This window comes from Falco naumanni, chromosome 12 (assembly GCF_017639655.2).
Source record: "Falco naumanni isolate bFalNau1 chromosome 12, bFalNau1.pat, whole genome shotgun sequence".
Classification (NCBI taxonomy): domain Eukaryota; kingdom Metazoa; phylum Chordata; class Aves; order Falconiformes; family Falconidae; genus Falco; species Falco naumanni.
The window spans coordinates 24,530,302-24,546,435 of NC_054065.1; the positions used below are offsets into that span (position 1 = coordinate 24,530,302).

The 16,134-nt window shown below is 42.3% G+C and overlaps 1 protein-coding gene across 12 annotated transcripts in view; it reads right to left on the bottom strand.

The window, feature by feature from the left end:
• The window catches only part of ESRRG (estrogen related receptor gamma), a 396,844-nt gene that overhangs the window by 335,750 nt on the left and 44,960 nt on the right, over positions 1–16,134 (bottom strand). For 4 of the 12 annotated variants that reach the window (XM_040612409.1, XM_040612426.1, XM_040612424.1 and 1 more), the window contains exon 2: positions 7,254–7,299. The exons of 5 other annotated variants lie outside the window; for them this stretch is intronic. In XM_040612409.1, the coding sequence (XP_040468343.1) occupies positions 7,254–7,299 (46 nt within the window). Of the gene's footprint in view, positions 1–6,973; positions 7,009–7,253; positions 7,300–16,134 lie in introns of all 12 variants that reach the window. 3 more of the 12 variants (XM_040612411.1, XM_040612425.1, XM_040612423.1) reach the window with 1 other exon arrangement.

Sequence of the window (16,134 nt, forward strand, 5' to 3'; positions counted from 1 at the left end):
GGTTGGTCATTGCTAGAGACAGAACAGGAGGCTAGAAGGATTTGCTGACGATAGCAAGTTTGCTGACGACACCAAGCTGTATGGTGCAGTTGACACACTGGAGGGAAGGGATGCCATCCAGGGGAACCCTGACGGGCTTGAAAGATGGGCCTGTGTGAACCTCATGAAGTTCAACAAGGCCAAGCGCAAGGTCCTGCACCTGGGTCAGGCCAATCCCAAGCACGAACACAGGCTGGGTGGAGAATAAATCGACAGCAGCCCTGAGAAGGACTTGGGGGTGCTGGTGGTTGAGAAGCTCAACATGACCCAGCAATGTCGGCTTGCAGCCCAGAAAGCCAACTGAATCCTGGGCTGCATCAAAATAAGCGCAGCCCGCAGGTTGAGGGAGGTGATTCTCCCCATCTGCCCAGCTCTCATGAATCCCCACCTGGAGAGCACCTGGAGAGCGTTCAGCTCTGGGGCCCCCAGCATAAGAAGGACATGGACCTGTTGGAGTGAGTCCAGAGGAGGGGCAGGAAGATGCTCAGAGGGCTGGAGCACCTCTCCTATGAGGACAGGCTGAGAGAGTTGGGGTTGTTCAGCCTGGAGAAGAGAAGGCTCTGAGGAGACCTTACAGCGGCCTGCCAGTACCTAAAGGAGGTACGAGAAAGCTGGAGAGGGACTTTTTACAAGGGCATGTCGTGATAGGACAAGAGGGAATGGCTTGAAGCTGAAAGAGGGTAGGTTTAGGTTAGATCTAAGGAAGAAATTCTTTGTGGTGAGGGTGGTGAGGCACTGGCACGGGTTGCCCAGAGAAGCTGTGGATGCCCCATCCCTGGCAGTGCTCAAGGCCAGGCTGGATGGGGCTTGGACAACCTGGTCTAGTGGAGGATGTCCCTGCCCGTGGCAGCAGGGTTGGAACTAGATGGTCTTTATTGTCACTTCCAACCCAAACCATTCTGTGATTCTATGAAGGATCTCAGAAGCAACAATTTTGTACTTTGTACATTTCTGTTTAAATAACTAAGACACAAATGAAAGACAATGAGGTTAATTGTTTTGAAGAAATGAAATGCCCATCCTTTGGTATCAGGCTTTATGTACCACAACCCCAAGGAGACAAGCGCACCTCTCTGCAGCTGCCCTCCTTCTCCTCCACACCTCCTACTATTTTTCATCCTGTTTGCAATTTCACTGTAATATCCTCAGGGCAGCAACCACTCCACATTTACACATGAATTAGAACAACACCTCGCACAATGGCATACCAGTCCTGATTGGACCTGGACTGCTCCTGGGAATGCTACTATAAAAAGATCTCATAAATGTATAGAGCACAGAGAAGTAACACACACACACATACCTTTTATCACAGTTAACATCACCGGAGCATTAACTCTTTGTTTTCCCAATGCAGATGGTTTGACTTATTCCTAAACTCCAGGATGGCTGCAGGATGTGTAGCTAAGATCCAGCACACCTTCACCAGCATGCTCTGTGAAGTTAGGCGTTTCCTGTGGATGTCTGTATTTACTGTTTAATCAAATGACAGAAATGTTAGGGAGTCTCAATACAGATATTGAGGTGTAAGGTTGAACCTTGCTTAGGATTTCTATGGAAGCTGATCCAATGACAAGCTGGGGACATTCAGGATGAGGAACCAAAGGAAGCCACATCAGTGTCGACCCCATCATCCCTGTGCACCTGTTACAGACCTACTGGGTCTTAACCTGATTAGCCCAAATTCCCTTCTAATTTTCTTCCTTCCTTGGAAGAGGCTTTTGACCTTTGAGCTAATATTTTAATATATTCTGGAATTTGAAATTTTGCATGTAATAAACTAGCTGTTTTCTGGTACTTCAGATACAAACAGCTGCCATACAAATTTTTAACTTACTCTGGTATGCAGCCATTTTATTTTTAACTGAAAATATAATCAATAGAAAGATTTGAAAATCTTTATCAACATATTTCTATTTTTCCTAACAATTCTGACATACCAATTATTTTGCAAACTTTTTTTTTTTCTGAAGGACTATGAATGGCCAATGTGGTTCACAAAGAGCAAAAGGAAAAGGAAGGGAGCAGGTGTAGGTAAGGCAGCAGATAGATAAATTACTTGAGTAGATGCATAAATTCAGTCACCCGAGCCCCCTTTAAGGTCAGTTTCCATGTTGCAGTCACTGATTCCAATATTTAATATTTAGAAAATATGGAAGAAATAGCCAAAATGTAAAAGATATTTAAAAAATCTTAATTGGAACAGAATGGCCACTTTGCCAGGCCTGTGTTCTGTGTCTGTAGGGCACCAGAAGTCCACCTTAAAAATCAACCACACAGACTACATCTGTTAGCAATCACATTAATTATCTCTCAAAATAAAATAAAAAATGTACAAATGACTTTTTGTCAACTACCAGCTGATGGACCTCTTATTTATTAGACTAAAAACTCCACACAATCAAATTCTGTGGAAAAACCAAGATCATAATTTCTTTTTCTCTGGGTCCTGATGGGTTGGTAGCATTACAGGGCCTTCACATGCTTTTCCACATAACCTTACACTCAATGCAAGTTTTGTCTGTGCCATAAATATGGAGAGTTTCTGTCTCACAGAAACGTGCTGGACATCCCTCCTTGTGGAACTTTCGCAGCCTGAGCACGTCAATTCTCTATGAACTTCCCGCAACTCATGACTTAACTCATGTTTCTTTTGCCCAGTGGACCCACGGTTCCAACCAAAGCAAACTCTACCCAGTGTCGTGCTTCCACTCAGAGGAACGATCATTCAGGAATGATCTTTTTACTTCTACAAAGACAGTAAGAGACCGTGGCCTACATGGAATAGGCTATTGACAACCCTACACTTACGCAGTCATAGTCAGATATGTGACAAAGTCCAATGAAATCCTATGAGGGAAAAATACAAATGACAGAGCTTAAAGAATACAGTTAGCTCCTAATTAAACAGCCCACAAATCTGTTCAGAACTTACAGAATTTATCACCAGAACAGGAACCTCACGACCTTCCACAGAGTCTCTTTTTAACAGACTTGTTGTCCACTGAACCAACAACTCTGTTGCTCACAGACAAGATATTTCACCAACTTAAGTACTATTAAAAGATGATTATGCACTGAGATTTCCTGAAATTGTATAACATTTGCATGGTATAACACATACTCTTACTTGTTCACTGCAGTCTGATTCAAAGTGCTATAAATATGTTTGCCCTTTCTGCTAAGCCCGCCTAAGGGATTAGCAACCCCCCAAAAGTTCAGTTGAATATTAACTGCATTAACTTTGCAGACTGTAACATACTGTTACACTCAAACAGCCTACGGTGCAGTATGGATGACTTGCTTAATAAAAAATGTTTTCATGCAAAGCCCTATTGCTAGAGAAAAAGAATTTGCTCTGTCAAAGGGGTTGACCTCTTCCATTTAACTTCATAAAGCAAACAAGTAAAAGGGAGATCTTTACAGGGATGTCCAGAGAAATGCTTATCATTTTGTCTATCAAACCAGATGGACTTCCCTCTGCAGCACAGCACCAGTTCCACTCTATGTTAGAAATTAAGTCAGTTCACCATGAAAAAAAACCGTGAAATACAGTAGCAAAGTGCCATCCACTGTAGTAGTGTGAAGTTGAAAACTAGAAACGAAGTATGACTGTTTGCTTACTTATTTTCTTAAGTAGTACTTTGTGTGCCAGCTCCCATAAAGAAAAAAAACGTGTGCCAAATGACTTTCCAGCAGAAAGTTACACAGCACTGAAGACAAATAAAAGCAAACGGAAATATTTAAAAGCTGGTAGAGGGAGAGTTGACAGGAGTGTAAAAGGGAGCTGACTTGATAGCTAATGCCAAAAGTCAAGGAAGAGCAGGTTCTTAAACTTCCTAAGTGAAAAGCTCCCAGGCAGAAGGTAACTAGCAGTATCTGATCAAAAGATGAAGGAAAGGAAGAAGAAAGAGGAAAATGAGAGGAGCTGTAACACATTTCTGAACGTTACAGGGTATAAAGTGGGACCAGTAGAGTTGCTTGAAGTATCCAAAAGATTGTTAAAATACTCTCAAAGATTAAAAAATACTCCTTCATTACAATCACAGTAATACCAAAACAGAGAACTTTTCTATTATCTGCTGAAAACAAAAATTGCATACACATTTTCTTTGCTTTTATAAAAATAAGTAGATGAAACAAACCTGCTCTATGTTGTTGTGGGAACACGCAACAACTCTCAAAAAGCCCTTGATACCAAGCGCCACAATGAAACCTTTCTCATGCAGTCTTCAAGGATCACATCTGTATCTATTTGTAAAAACACACTTTCCCATACAAAGAGTCTTGCGTGTAATCAGAAATTAAATCAAAACTTTAAGATTTAGAAACCATCTTTCTCCATAACGTGATATGCTTACTTGCTTATGCCATTCACCATCACCATTATGTTGTCTAGAAATGAAGACCAACAATAGATGCTGGTAATTACACAAGAACTTAAACTGCAGAGAGCCTCAGCCCACAGCATTAAACTGGAATTAAAGCTCTACAGGAAAACTGAAACGTTTCACTCCCTGCAATCACCTCCCTCCCTTGCACACACACACACACACACACACACACTGGACACCTGCTACCCACCAGCCAGATGGGACGGAATTCTCCTGAATCAGATCTTGGATTTTTAAGCTCAGCTTGAGTTCAACTGGATTTCAAGACATCAAAATATATTACCGTTTCACATTTTAAAAATTACAGCAATGTTCAGGGACCCCTAGTTTCAGCATTGTTTGCACAATTAGATATGTATTAAAGTGGGATTATTGCCCCAAATGTACTAATACAAATAAATAAAATGCAGCTTGACAACATTTAATTTAATTACATATGCTCACTTAATACATGAAAAACAAGCTGATTTTATATCAGCACATTAAGTGAGATTGGGAATTTAGCTAATCCGTAGTGGCCAGCAGTGTTTTTTCAAAAGTCCATAAAGGCAATTTAGCAGTCCAAACTCACTTAAACACTGTAGGAACTGGCCCTTAATGGACAGGTATCATAAAATATTAACACATGTAAGAAAAAACTGGGAAGCATTACATTCCTAGAGAATTTGCTAAGCTTGCATAACATAACATTTACCATCAATAAAGTTTCTTCAGTTAAGAGACCTCTAGCCTGTTCTTCAGGAGGAGGTCTCTTTCTCTTTCTACCCCAGCAGCCCACCTCCACTGAGCCCCCGTTCCCTGCACTTTGGTGGGCTGCTCGCAGCTAGCAAAGTCACATTTTTAATTGGGACTGGCCTCTGAAATAGTTTTTCTCCACCTTCTCGGTTGGTCCTGAAACCAGTTTGAGCCTTGCAGGGGGGTTAACAAGCCATCGGCCGGCAGCAAGATGTTCTCTGCAGGAACCACCAGCATCTGGAAGCTGGTGCCAGCGGTGTTTCGCCAGAGCCGTGCCTGGCAAGTGCCAAGGCACAGAAATGTGAGTCTTGCTTGCTTGGCCAGCCTTGGACTGACCTTTTGTCATAACGGGGAACAGGAGTTTTGCTAGTGAACACAGAGTTCTGGTCTACACGTTTTATAAATTGATTATTTTATTGATGTAAAGTGCCCAGGTGCCCTCGTGACAGTCACTAATATAGATTTTGAAAATAAAATTAATTAAGGGCCAGTCTGGACCACCTTTACTGTCACCGTGTAGTACCCTTTTCTACAAGTAACAATGCTATCAACCAGCGAGCACAAGTATCGTGTTTGTAGAGTATTTCATTACATCTCAAAACACTCGACTATGGAGGTCAAGATCACTGTCACCTACCTACACGCACACACGCACACACACACACACAACTCACTCTTCTCTCCTACCTTCCGAAAGGGGAACCGAAGCACAGAAAACTTAACCGACAAAAGTCCGTGCCGAAGCGCCAGCTGTGCTGCACCGGGCTCTGTCCCTCCAGACCACGGCAAGAGCATGGCACGGTGCGAGCCCGAGCAGGAGCAGAGCAGCCTGGCACGCAGGCTAATCTGAATTACACTCATCCAGCCCTTGAAATGGTTCCTCATTAGCTGCGGGTTAATGGAGTCCCAATGAGTAGTGTTATTTTCATCCCCTGCCTACTGAACATGAAATTCATTTGCAAATATCCTGTAAAATACTGCAAAGCAAGCCAAAGAGATATGACAACATAAGAGGCATACTATTTATGGAATGCACTTACCGTCATTTAGAAAAGGAAGCTGACATGAGCAACAGCCTAAATTTAGCAACACATTTAGTTTTTATTCACTAGTCACAATGACAACATTTCAGAAGGCTACCGCACACCTTGTGCGCCGAAAGGTTCCACTGAAATCAAGACAGACTTTGATCTGAAAGGAATTTAGGATGAGCTCCTTAATGAATACAACACTGAGTTAAATTAAGGCAATCACCATCTTGACTTTCTATTCCAAGTAGATATAAAATTACATTGATTGCAGGAAATGGTGGCATTCAAACAATATTGCAATGGCCAAAGCCTGAAAGCTAAATTCATTGTTGAGCTAAACTAGGCTTTCAGAGGGCATCGTCTGATTTGAGGGAAAAAAGCATCTACAAACCACATATTTTCAATTAATAGTTTAAAAAGCACACGGTAAGAAAGGAAAAACACTGGTCAATATGCCACATGACACTCAAATAAGCAGAATCTCTGCATGTAGATACTCTGTGTGTGTATATATATACACACACATATATACACACACACATACACGGGTGAGAGCACACATGTGGTTTTGAGTGGTTTGTTGGTTTGTTGGTTGTTTTTTTTTGAGGCAGGCCAAATTTGAGATCCAGAAAGACGCAATGTATTTCAGAACAGTCTGAGAATGCTCTTTTACCCATGCTATCTTTAATTCAAGAGTAATTTCAAATCAACAGCCCACAAAGTTAAACCTAGTTCTCTTCAAAACTCAGAAAAAGAATTCATTCGAACCCTTACCTTTGGCACCTTAAAGACTTTTGGCCATGACTTACCTGTATAAATAGAAAGAACTAATTTACTACAGAAATGCCCATGGGCAAACATGTTCTGGCTAATGAAGTGTTCAGCTTTTGCATGATTAACCAGCTGGTGGGGGTGGTGTAAAAATCACAGGGCATAAAATAGTAAGAAAAATTGATTAGCAACTCTCTTTTAAAGCACTCTATGAAAAATTTCCTTATTTTTGCTCAGCAGTTTGGAAAGTGACTGTACAGAAAGATAGACTCGAATGACTTACCAAGGAGCCAGGCAGAGACTGCACCAGGCACTCACTCCTCCAAGACCTGCATCGCAGAGAGGTTCAAGTGAAAAGCGAGATACCAACCAGCACATGGCTGGATTACTTATACAACAGGTCCTGCCACTAGTCATAAAGGTAATTTTCTACTCTATTGTGAAAGACATTATATAAAATTAAAAACTATGACAATGCTTTGAGTCAGTTCAGTTTCTTCCCCAGTGCTCTGTACTTGAGCACCTTAGCTGGCTACAGATACTCCCATGAGCCAATTTAAGAAGTGCCTCCACGTGAGCCAAGGGATTCATACGCTGCTTAGAAATAATGCACACATTTAGGTGATGCTATGTAAAGAAGGGGTTTGCACTCACTAGGGACAAAAATCCCCTTGCCCTTCCCATGCTGTACAAGGGGTTTCTTACAAGCTCACATGCTCTGCCCTCAAAATAGGACCTAATTAGTATACAAATACTTGGCAGACAGGTCATGAAAATAAATTTATCATTAACTGTCCCCTAAACCAATGCAGGTTATCCTGAAGCAGTTCCACCTCATAGACATTTGCTCTAGGTCCCTTCAGCTGGGGTACAACTGGCATGTAACAGTTTCTTTAAGAAGGAAAATCACATATTTTTACAGCACCGGATTACTTCAGAAATATCAAACAGCTGCTCATATAAAGCACATGCACCAGTACTAAGAAACTGCAAAACTTTAAGCTACAGATAATTTGCAATACGCCATAGTAATAGTCACAGTCCTCTTTACTTTCATTACTTCTATGGGAAAATGCATGTTTTACACCTATTTATGGACTTTTAAAAACCAGTTTATAGCTATATACCATGGGAGAAGCAGGCAAAGGATTCACACCTCAGGGATCTGCAGTCCCCTGGGATGCAGCCATAACGTCGATGCTGGGCCTTCATGGCTTGGGAACCTACATTAAATCCCTTTGGCAATATACAAGCAGTCACCTTATATCCATAGTTGATTTCTAACCACAACCAGATATGCCTCCCAGAGCTTCCCCTCTCATGGTATGTGATGACATACAACATACCTTCATATGCCCAGCTCCCTGGATATGAATTCAATTCTTAAATCATGCTGGTATATCTTCCACGCTGTGGCTCAAACTATTCAATCCTACCAAGGGATTCTTTGCAAGAGGCAACAATTTTACCTTAAGTGAGAGTTACTGGGAGAAGAACCAAAGCAGAACTCTGAAGCCATTTTCCCTTCTTTCCACAACTCCTCCATTTATCTTAATTATCACTTTCTGAGGAAGGCAGGATCTTTTAAAATGCACCAAAAGAGATTTTTCCATGCCGTTTCACTGTAGGGGCCAGGCAGAATATCCTGAGAACAGATTGTTTCACACATACACCGTACGCTCCACCCAAAGATTCACACCAAAGAACTGTTCAGGCTTATGCAGGTTAGATAACTACAAAGATCCCATAGAGGTTTTCCTTTCTCATCGCGTACATCTGAGAAAGCTCATCACTAACTTCGTGGTCAGTCGAGACTTCTAACATCAAAGTTGTTTTTGCATGTTTTCGAGGTGTTGCTGGATAGGTGGATCTTACTGCACCTGCAGAGTTCTCGCTTCTGAGCCCCCCCCTAACCTTTGGAAACATTCCTACATATTAACACTTAGGAAAGTGGGCATAGAGCTCACACGAGCAAACAGAAATAGAGGAAAACTGAAAACACTGGCACAAAACGACATTTCCCTCAGTACATCACTTGGGAAAGTGCTATCTCCAGATCAAACAGAAGTTTCTAGTTAAGCAAGAAATTCCTCTTGAGTTTAACTTCTATGGTCATATTTGAATTGTGAGCAGTTTCTAAAATGTTGGGTGTTTTCAGCTCTGATCACCTGGGACCCTGGCAACACTAGAGCTTGTGAACTGTGTTTGAAGATGTTTTCAAAGATGGTAACAGCCCAATGCAGTCACAACACAATTTATTAATTGCAGCCGTACTCACTAAGAAATTATGCTGTGGACTATGTAAGTAGCATCATAATTTTTGGCTAGTCTACTTGTTGAAAAAGTAAAATTTAAAAAAATGCCTGTTTTCCACAGAAAGTGAACGCTTGTTAAAATCATATTACCTTAAAGGAATCCAGAAATACAGCTACAAGGCACAGCTGTTTTACAGTTGGAAAAAAAACTGTTCCTCAGACCTGTACCTTGTACTCCAAACGCTTTATTTAATTATCTGTTTGTTTACTTATAAGCAATTGCTTTGGAAGAGCCCCCCAGCTCGTATATGCTGTGTGCTCTCCAGAGGGGTCAAGCATAAGATACAGGCTGCGGACTGCAGGTTTAACTTCAAAGAACATGCATACACAAAGGTATTTAGGTGCCTAATCCCACTTATATCAACTCTCAGTGAAATTGATAGACGGTAAGCACCTCGGAGGACATGATCCTTTGACATTAACAGGGATTCCTCAGCTGGATCTGGGTCCGTGCTTTTTTGGACAACAAACCAGCAGAAAATAAAATACTTTTTGCTTCATGGCCTCCTTATCCTCTCCGATATCAGAGTTTCTCTAAAGTTGACCATGGTTCCCAGCAGAGGACACAACAGCCAAACAGGCTGGTCTAATTAACTGGAGTTTTTCATACTAATTAGTAACAACAAGAGCATAAAGCAATCAATAGGACACCTTATGCCACTACTGCTTAAGTCTGCTCTGACTACCTCTGGTCCAGCCATACCCTTGAAGCATATTTGGAGGGTTCTTCCTGCTACCCTCCCATGCAGCATCAATTTTTAGTGAGGATAATCTTCCTCATTATACTAGAAATTGATAAGTAACATTGTTAACCTATGTGATGCATCTAAAAATCAGGTGTAAAGAGCATATCGAGGAGTCAAAGGATTTTATTGTTTTTTATGAAGTATTTTGACTACCTCTAACGTGATTATATACTTGACCAATGGGTAACACAGTATGATATTCACCCTACTGCAAACAAGCGGCGTACAGACTTGCATAACACACACGTCCCACTCCAGCTCGAGGGGAACCACGCTCTGTTGCTTCACTGTATGTTCAGCTACTTCTAACTTCATACGACAAAGCAACGATTTATTCAAAAGTCATTTTAAACTCTCCGAATAACTTCTGAAGGACAGCTGGCAAGAAAGTAGTATGTTTGAAGACAAGATAAATACAGAAAACCTGTAAACCATCTTCTCCAATTGAGAGACCAAACTGCTAAAATTAGTTCCTGGAATTTCTCCTTTGGGTGCCAGTTTGAGTCTTGTTCCAAATGACCACTAACTAATAATCCTCCTGACTTTGAAATAACCTACAGCTAGTCAATAAGACCTATTTGCCGACCAGGTGCATGTAACCCCCTCTCACAAAACATCACATATTTGTAACCTTATTTTAAAAAAAACTCATTCCAGTATCCCAAAACTAACTGTACAAACACAAAGAACTCAGATGCCCTCTCAACCCCCATTGGAAGTGACAAGTGAGTCCTTCTAAAATTGCAGACACACGCTGTCAAGTGCAGGTGTTTGTAAACAAGTTTGGAAATGTTTCTAATAATAAACCATAAGAGTTAAAATTAGAAGTCCAATCCGCTAGCTTTAAAAAAAGAACTTCCAAAAGGGTTCATCTAAATGAAAGCAACCAGTGATGTTTAATTTAGCCACAAGAGCCGAATTTCTGTGCAGAGTGGCATAGTGCTCTTCATCAAACTTTCCACTATGAGTTACAGTAAATTTCCTTGGAAAAAGAAAAAAAAATTATAAGAATGTTAATTTGCTGTCATATTATGGTATTCTATATTTGTATGTGCGATCTAAAAATGCCCTATTCACAGGTCTCTTGCATTTCATGTAATTACAAAGAAGGAAAAAAAAATGTGTTTCCAAAACTTCCGAATGCATCTTGGCTGCCAACATCATAGTTCAGCTTTTATGGAGAACTTCCCACGCTGACCTCCTGAGAACTGAACCCAAACTCTGCTTGAAGGAGCCTTCCTCTGCGGGATTAAGTTCTCCCTGACATCGTCACCTACTGGAAAGCCTGGCTTGCCCTGACCTGGCACAAACTGCTGGGGGATGAAACTGGGGAGGGCAAAAGTCACCCTAGAGCTCTGGCTGATGCAGACCTCAGGATGCTGCCACTGAACTGGTGATGTCTTGGTCTTGCATACACACTCTGGTGGGAAGGTCAGAAACGTAGCTCTGAGGAGCCACCTACTTTGACTGACACCTCAGACGAAGGCTGGATGGAGGCTAATCCTGCGGTCCCTGTACACCCCAAATTGCATTTATAATGCACTACGATGAGATTGTGCAGGCAAAAAGATGGACTTTACCTCTGCAGAAGCTCTGGGAGAAAGCAGAGCTTTTACCAGACTCAAGGGGAGGTGGCACTCTTTTCAGGGGGAAAAAAAAAAGTTAATACTGGAATTTCTTGATTTTCACATTGTTTCTCAAGGGAAATACAACAGCACCTTTGAGCACGTCAGAATAGCTTCAGCTGATTACAACTGAGCAAACATCACATAATTTCAGAGAGGCTTGACTATGGTCTTGCTTCAAGCCAGGGGTAGCCTCTTACGGCACCGTCCTGAAAATAGCCGGAATGGGAAACGGATTAAACAGCAAGGACCTAGTCCAGCAATAAGGTGGGCCTGGCCCTGCCCAGCAGACATCCCTCTGCTCCCCACCTACAGCACAGGCAGGAGATGCGATGGACAGGGGGACAACCGCTCCCCTTGGCCCCTGCGCAGCCAGCCGCCGCCTCCTCCTCTGCTGGGGTGTGATACCACAGAAATAAAACCCAAACCCATCCTCCTCAAAAATCAGGACAGAAAGTAAGTTGCCCTTATCCCATCACACCGAGGGAGACATTTCACATAACAACCACTAGCCAACCTTTCCTTTTTCTTCCCTCCCTTTTCTTTTTCTTTGTAGTATTTGCTGTGTAAAAATAATAGCAATTTCCACATTTTTTTCCTGGACAGCATTTTGGAACTCCCTGCCTCCAACAAACACGCCTGTACCGGTTTAGTGCCTATCTCGTAGCTAGCGAGCACAGCGCTGCATCAGGACCAGAATACGAAATGTGCCTTCAAACTGGGAGCCTTGCAGGTGGCAACATCCTTTGCTGCAAGCCATGGATATAACCTGGAGTTGCTTAGCACTTGGGCGTTTGCGTCTGTTGGTTATTTTGTGCGTGTGCGCTACTGCCATCAGTAAGGGATGAAGAAGCCCAGAAGAAGTTTGGTGAAGGGAGCCCAGTAAGCGGGAGCAGAGCCCACCTGACCTGCAGCTGGTGGTCGCTCTCCCTCTTTTTCCTTGGCTTGGGAACCCGGTCCTCCCCTCCGCCGGCTGGCGCAGTGAGAGCTCCCCCTCCTGTCCCAGCCTCACCCCTGTCAGACCTGTCCTGCGGGGTGCCCGGCCCCAGCAAGGACAGCGGCTTCAACGGCAGGCCGGGGGAGCCAGCTCTCCGGCTAGAGACTGGCACCAAAATTAATTCCCTGGGGGGGAATAGTATAACCTTCCAACTAAAACCTATGTCGACGTATTTCTTTATTAAACGCATATATGTGCACATGCACTGGTTTGTATACATACTCTGACATGTATATACTCTATATAGTATATACACACATATATATGTGTTCACGCACACACATACAGCATTGCAAACCTTCAATGCTACTCATCTCATTGCTATTTTCATTCAAACTAAGTATAAAAACTGTTAGTTTCTACCAGCCCATCTAACTTCTGAAGCTTCTAACCTTCTACATGTACCTGTACCGTGTTCAGCTAGAAAAGCATTTTTTCCTAAATGTATACATATTGGAGCTGTGTTTGCAATTTTTTTAAAAAAACAGGCTTGTCACTGAGTATATAAATATTTTAATTAACAATAAGTATGTATTTAGGAGATACTGCATCAAAGTCTAGATCAGATAGGGCAATTAACCCATTGCAGTTTTTCCAAGATATCAGATGAAAGAAAATACATGTAGGAAATGCTTAATAGGACTTAAATTAAGCATTTGAGTGCCAAAATAATCTCTGATAGTGATTTATTTCTAATATTTTCTACATGCACAAAATGAAAGCACGAAGAGCAGCACAATTGCATATATCTTCTACCAAAAATAGCCGAAAAATACTATAGAAGAGTGCCTGCTGGGTTGGTTATAAAAGTAAAGCATAATCCATTAACTGCTAATTAGAAGCATCAGAAGCAGGCTTTGCTGCAATAAGAGCTGGCCCCTAAGTAGATGTTTCTGTAACCATTTAAAGGCACAGGGGTTCTCCAGTTGCTGAGAACGGAGCTTGGATGGTTTCAGCATAAAGGCCATGTGAAAAGAGACCATGGCACTTGGCCATGTTACCCAGCTGTTTTCTAAATATGATGACAGGTGCCATTTTTTCCATTTGATCGTGGAACGTAATACATCTTCAAACAAATTTTCCCCAACTCGTCTGGTGCAGTTACATTTCAGAGTTTCAAATATAAGAATGTGGGGTTTTTTTCCCCTCTGACAGACGCATTTTGCAGTCTTCGGCAGATATTTCATTATCTGCCTTTTTCTCAAAGCTGAGTTTTGTTATATGTATTATTTTGCTTTTTACTGCTATTGTAGGAGGGAAAGAATAAGCACTTGGGCAAAGGATTTAATTCTGGAGGAATTAAAAAAAAGAAAAAGAGAAAAGAAAAAAGGGAGGAAAAGCTACTATTTATAATTAGACTTAAAAAATTTGACTTGCAGTAAGGAAGGATTCTTTTCCTCTCTGTCCACTACTTCCTAAAGGATGACAAGTATTCCCATAATTTTTCCTATTCTTTATCTGAACAACTACCTGGTCAAACCAAGCTCACTTCCAGCTACTGAAGGCCAGAAAAGGCCTTTTGATCCAGTTGCCTATCAAAAGGCCTCAGGGGGTCAGGGCAAACAAAAGGTGAAGCCAAAAGAAATGCCAGTACCACCGCTCCCTGCAGAACCAGCCATGACACAGAAAGCAGCAATTACGGACCTGAGCAACAAAGAGACGGTGCCTTGAAATGGATGACAGGCTCCCAACCCCAGCCATGCTGGATGCGGAGCCAAAGGGAGCTTGGCTTCCTCCAGGGCTTTGAGTGGCCTCGAGCAGTAGATGATAACAGGATACAGGTCAGGCTGCATAACTTGAAAAATCAGGAAAAAATGAAGCAGATAAACTTCCCCTGTTAAGAAAAGGGACATAGCTAACACGAGGGGAAACAGTTCAGGTCAGAGTTTTGGGCTTTTCATCTACATGGATCAACCAACTAGTAAACAAAGGAAGAAAGTTTGTGTGGGGCAGGAAATGAGGCCATTTAGGGTTTTTCTCTCTGCCCTATTTTCATCTACAAACACAGAAGAAACTTGTTTCTTTCTTTTAAAATGGTGAAACAGGGTCATCCGTTAAGAAAAACTAAGATGTTAAAGAACCATTTTCTGAAATCAAACGCCTAAGAAACAATAAAACTACAACTACAGGAGGAATAATGAAATTAATTTTAGCTTAAACTGGTATCTTAAATATTTGTTAACCCTGGCAGCAGCTTTTACAAGGTAGGTGAGTCTTATCTGTTTTTATTCTGTATGTAAGAAACAACCATAAAATGCCCCAAAGCCATGGAGGGAGTCAGTGTCAAAGACATGATTAGTAGTTCAGAAGTTATCTGATTCGGGTCACATGGTGTTCCAAAAAACATACCTAAATATAGCATGCAAGAGATCTGCACAAAGAGCAATCCCATCATGGGAGCACACTAAACTCTCCACAAAACTAATTAGGGTTATTTTGAGGCAACCAAATGAAAGCGAGGAGGAAAAAATCAGCCCCTGCCTTGCCCAGTTCTGCAGGAGCAGATGTCGGCAGCGTGAAGAAGCACCAGTCTGGCAGCCCAGGCACATAGGGAGATGCTCGGGTTCCTGGGGAAAACCCCACACGACACCAGCGTGGAAGGTGGGTGGAGGGCACAGTGTGGCTGCAGTGAGGAACACAGCTCACTGGGGGAGAGGATAATCCTGCTGGTTCAGGGACCGGCAGGTAACGTAGGCGTAAATATCCAGGCAGGAAACCAATACTTGGGCTTCTTCTGTAGCTATCAACGGCATCCTTCTAACAGAGAAAACAAACACCTTTCTGGAATGGGAACATCCATGAAAATTATACTCCCAGCACAGACAAAGACCCTGGGAAAACCCAATGCTTCCCAAGGCAGAATGTAAAGAAATTTCCCTGCTGTAAGTTGCTACCTCTGAAATTCTCCATTAGGATTACGCCTAGCCAGGGAGGAGGATTTTCTCTGAAACGCAGCCTTATAGTGCTAATTGTAACAGCCTTCCCTACATTTAGGGGACAGGAGCGGCCTCATGGAAGAGCGTACAAAAGATCCTCAAGAGGCAGCAGAAGGAGAAAGTGAGGCGCATTCCTCGCATCTCTTGGACTTTTTTTGGTCCTCTGTAGAGTGGCAGCGCTGTTCCTTACATTTCCTGAACATCATTCAATGTGAATGCCATTTGGCTTCAGACCACCACTGATCCACAAGCTGGTTTCAGCAAGCTGCCCCGGTTCAAAACTTCCCTATAAAACTTTGTTTAAAGAATTCAAAAAGTCTGCTCATCAATGCCACGGTGAAGGTTTTAGGATGACCACAGTGACAGATTTCCCTCTGCACCATCCTTGTTCCTATGTACCAGGGGTAAAACCATTCTTCACTCAAGCATTAGAACAAGCAGGACAACATCGACATTACCTTGAAGACCCGGGCAGAGCTGAAGCAGGAGTTATGGAGAACAAGGGAGAGAGTAGGACAAAGCTGAGGAGAGCCGGTGTTGTGAGC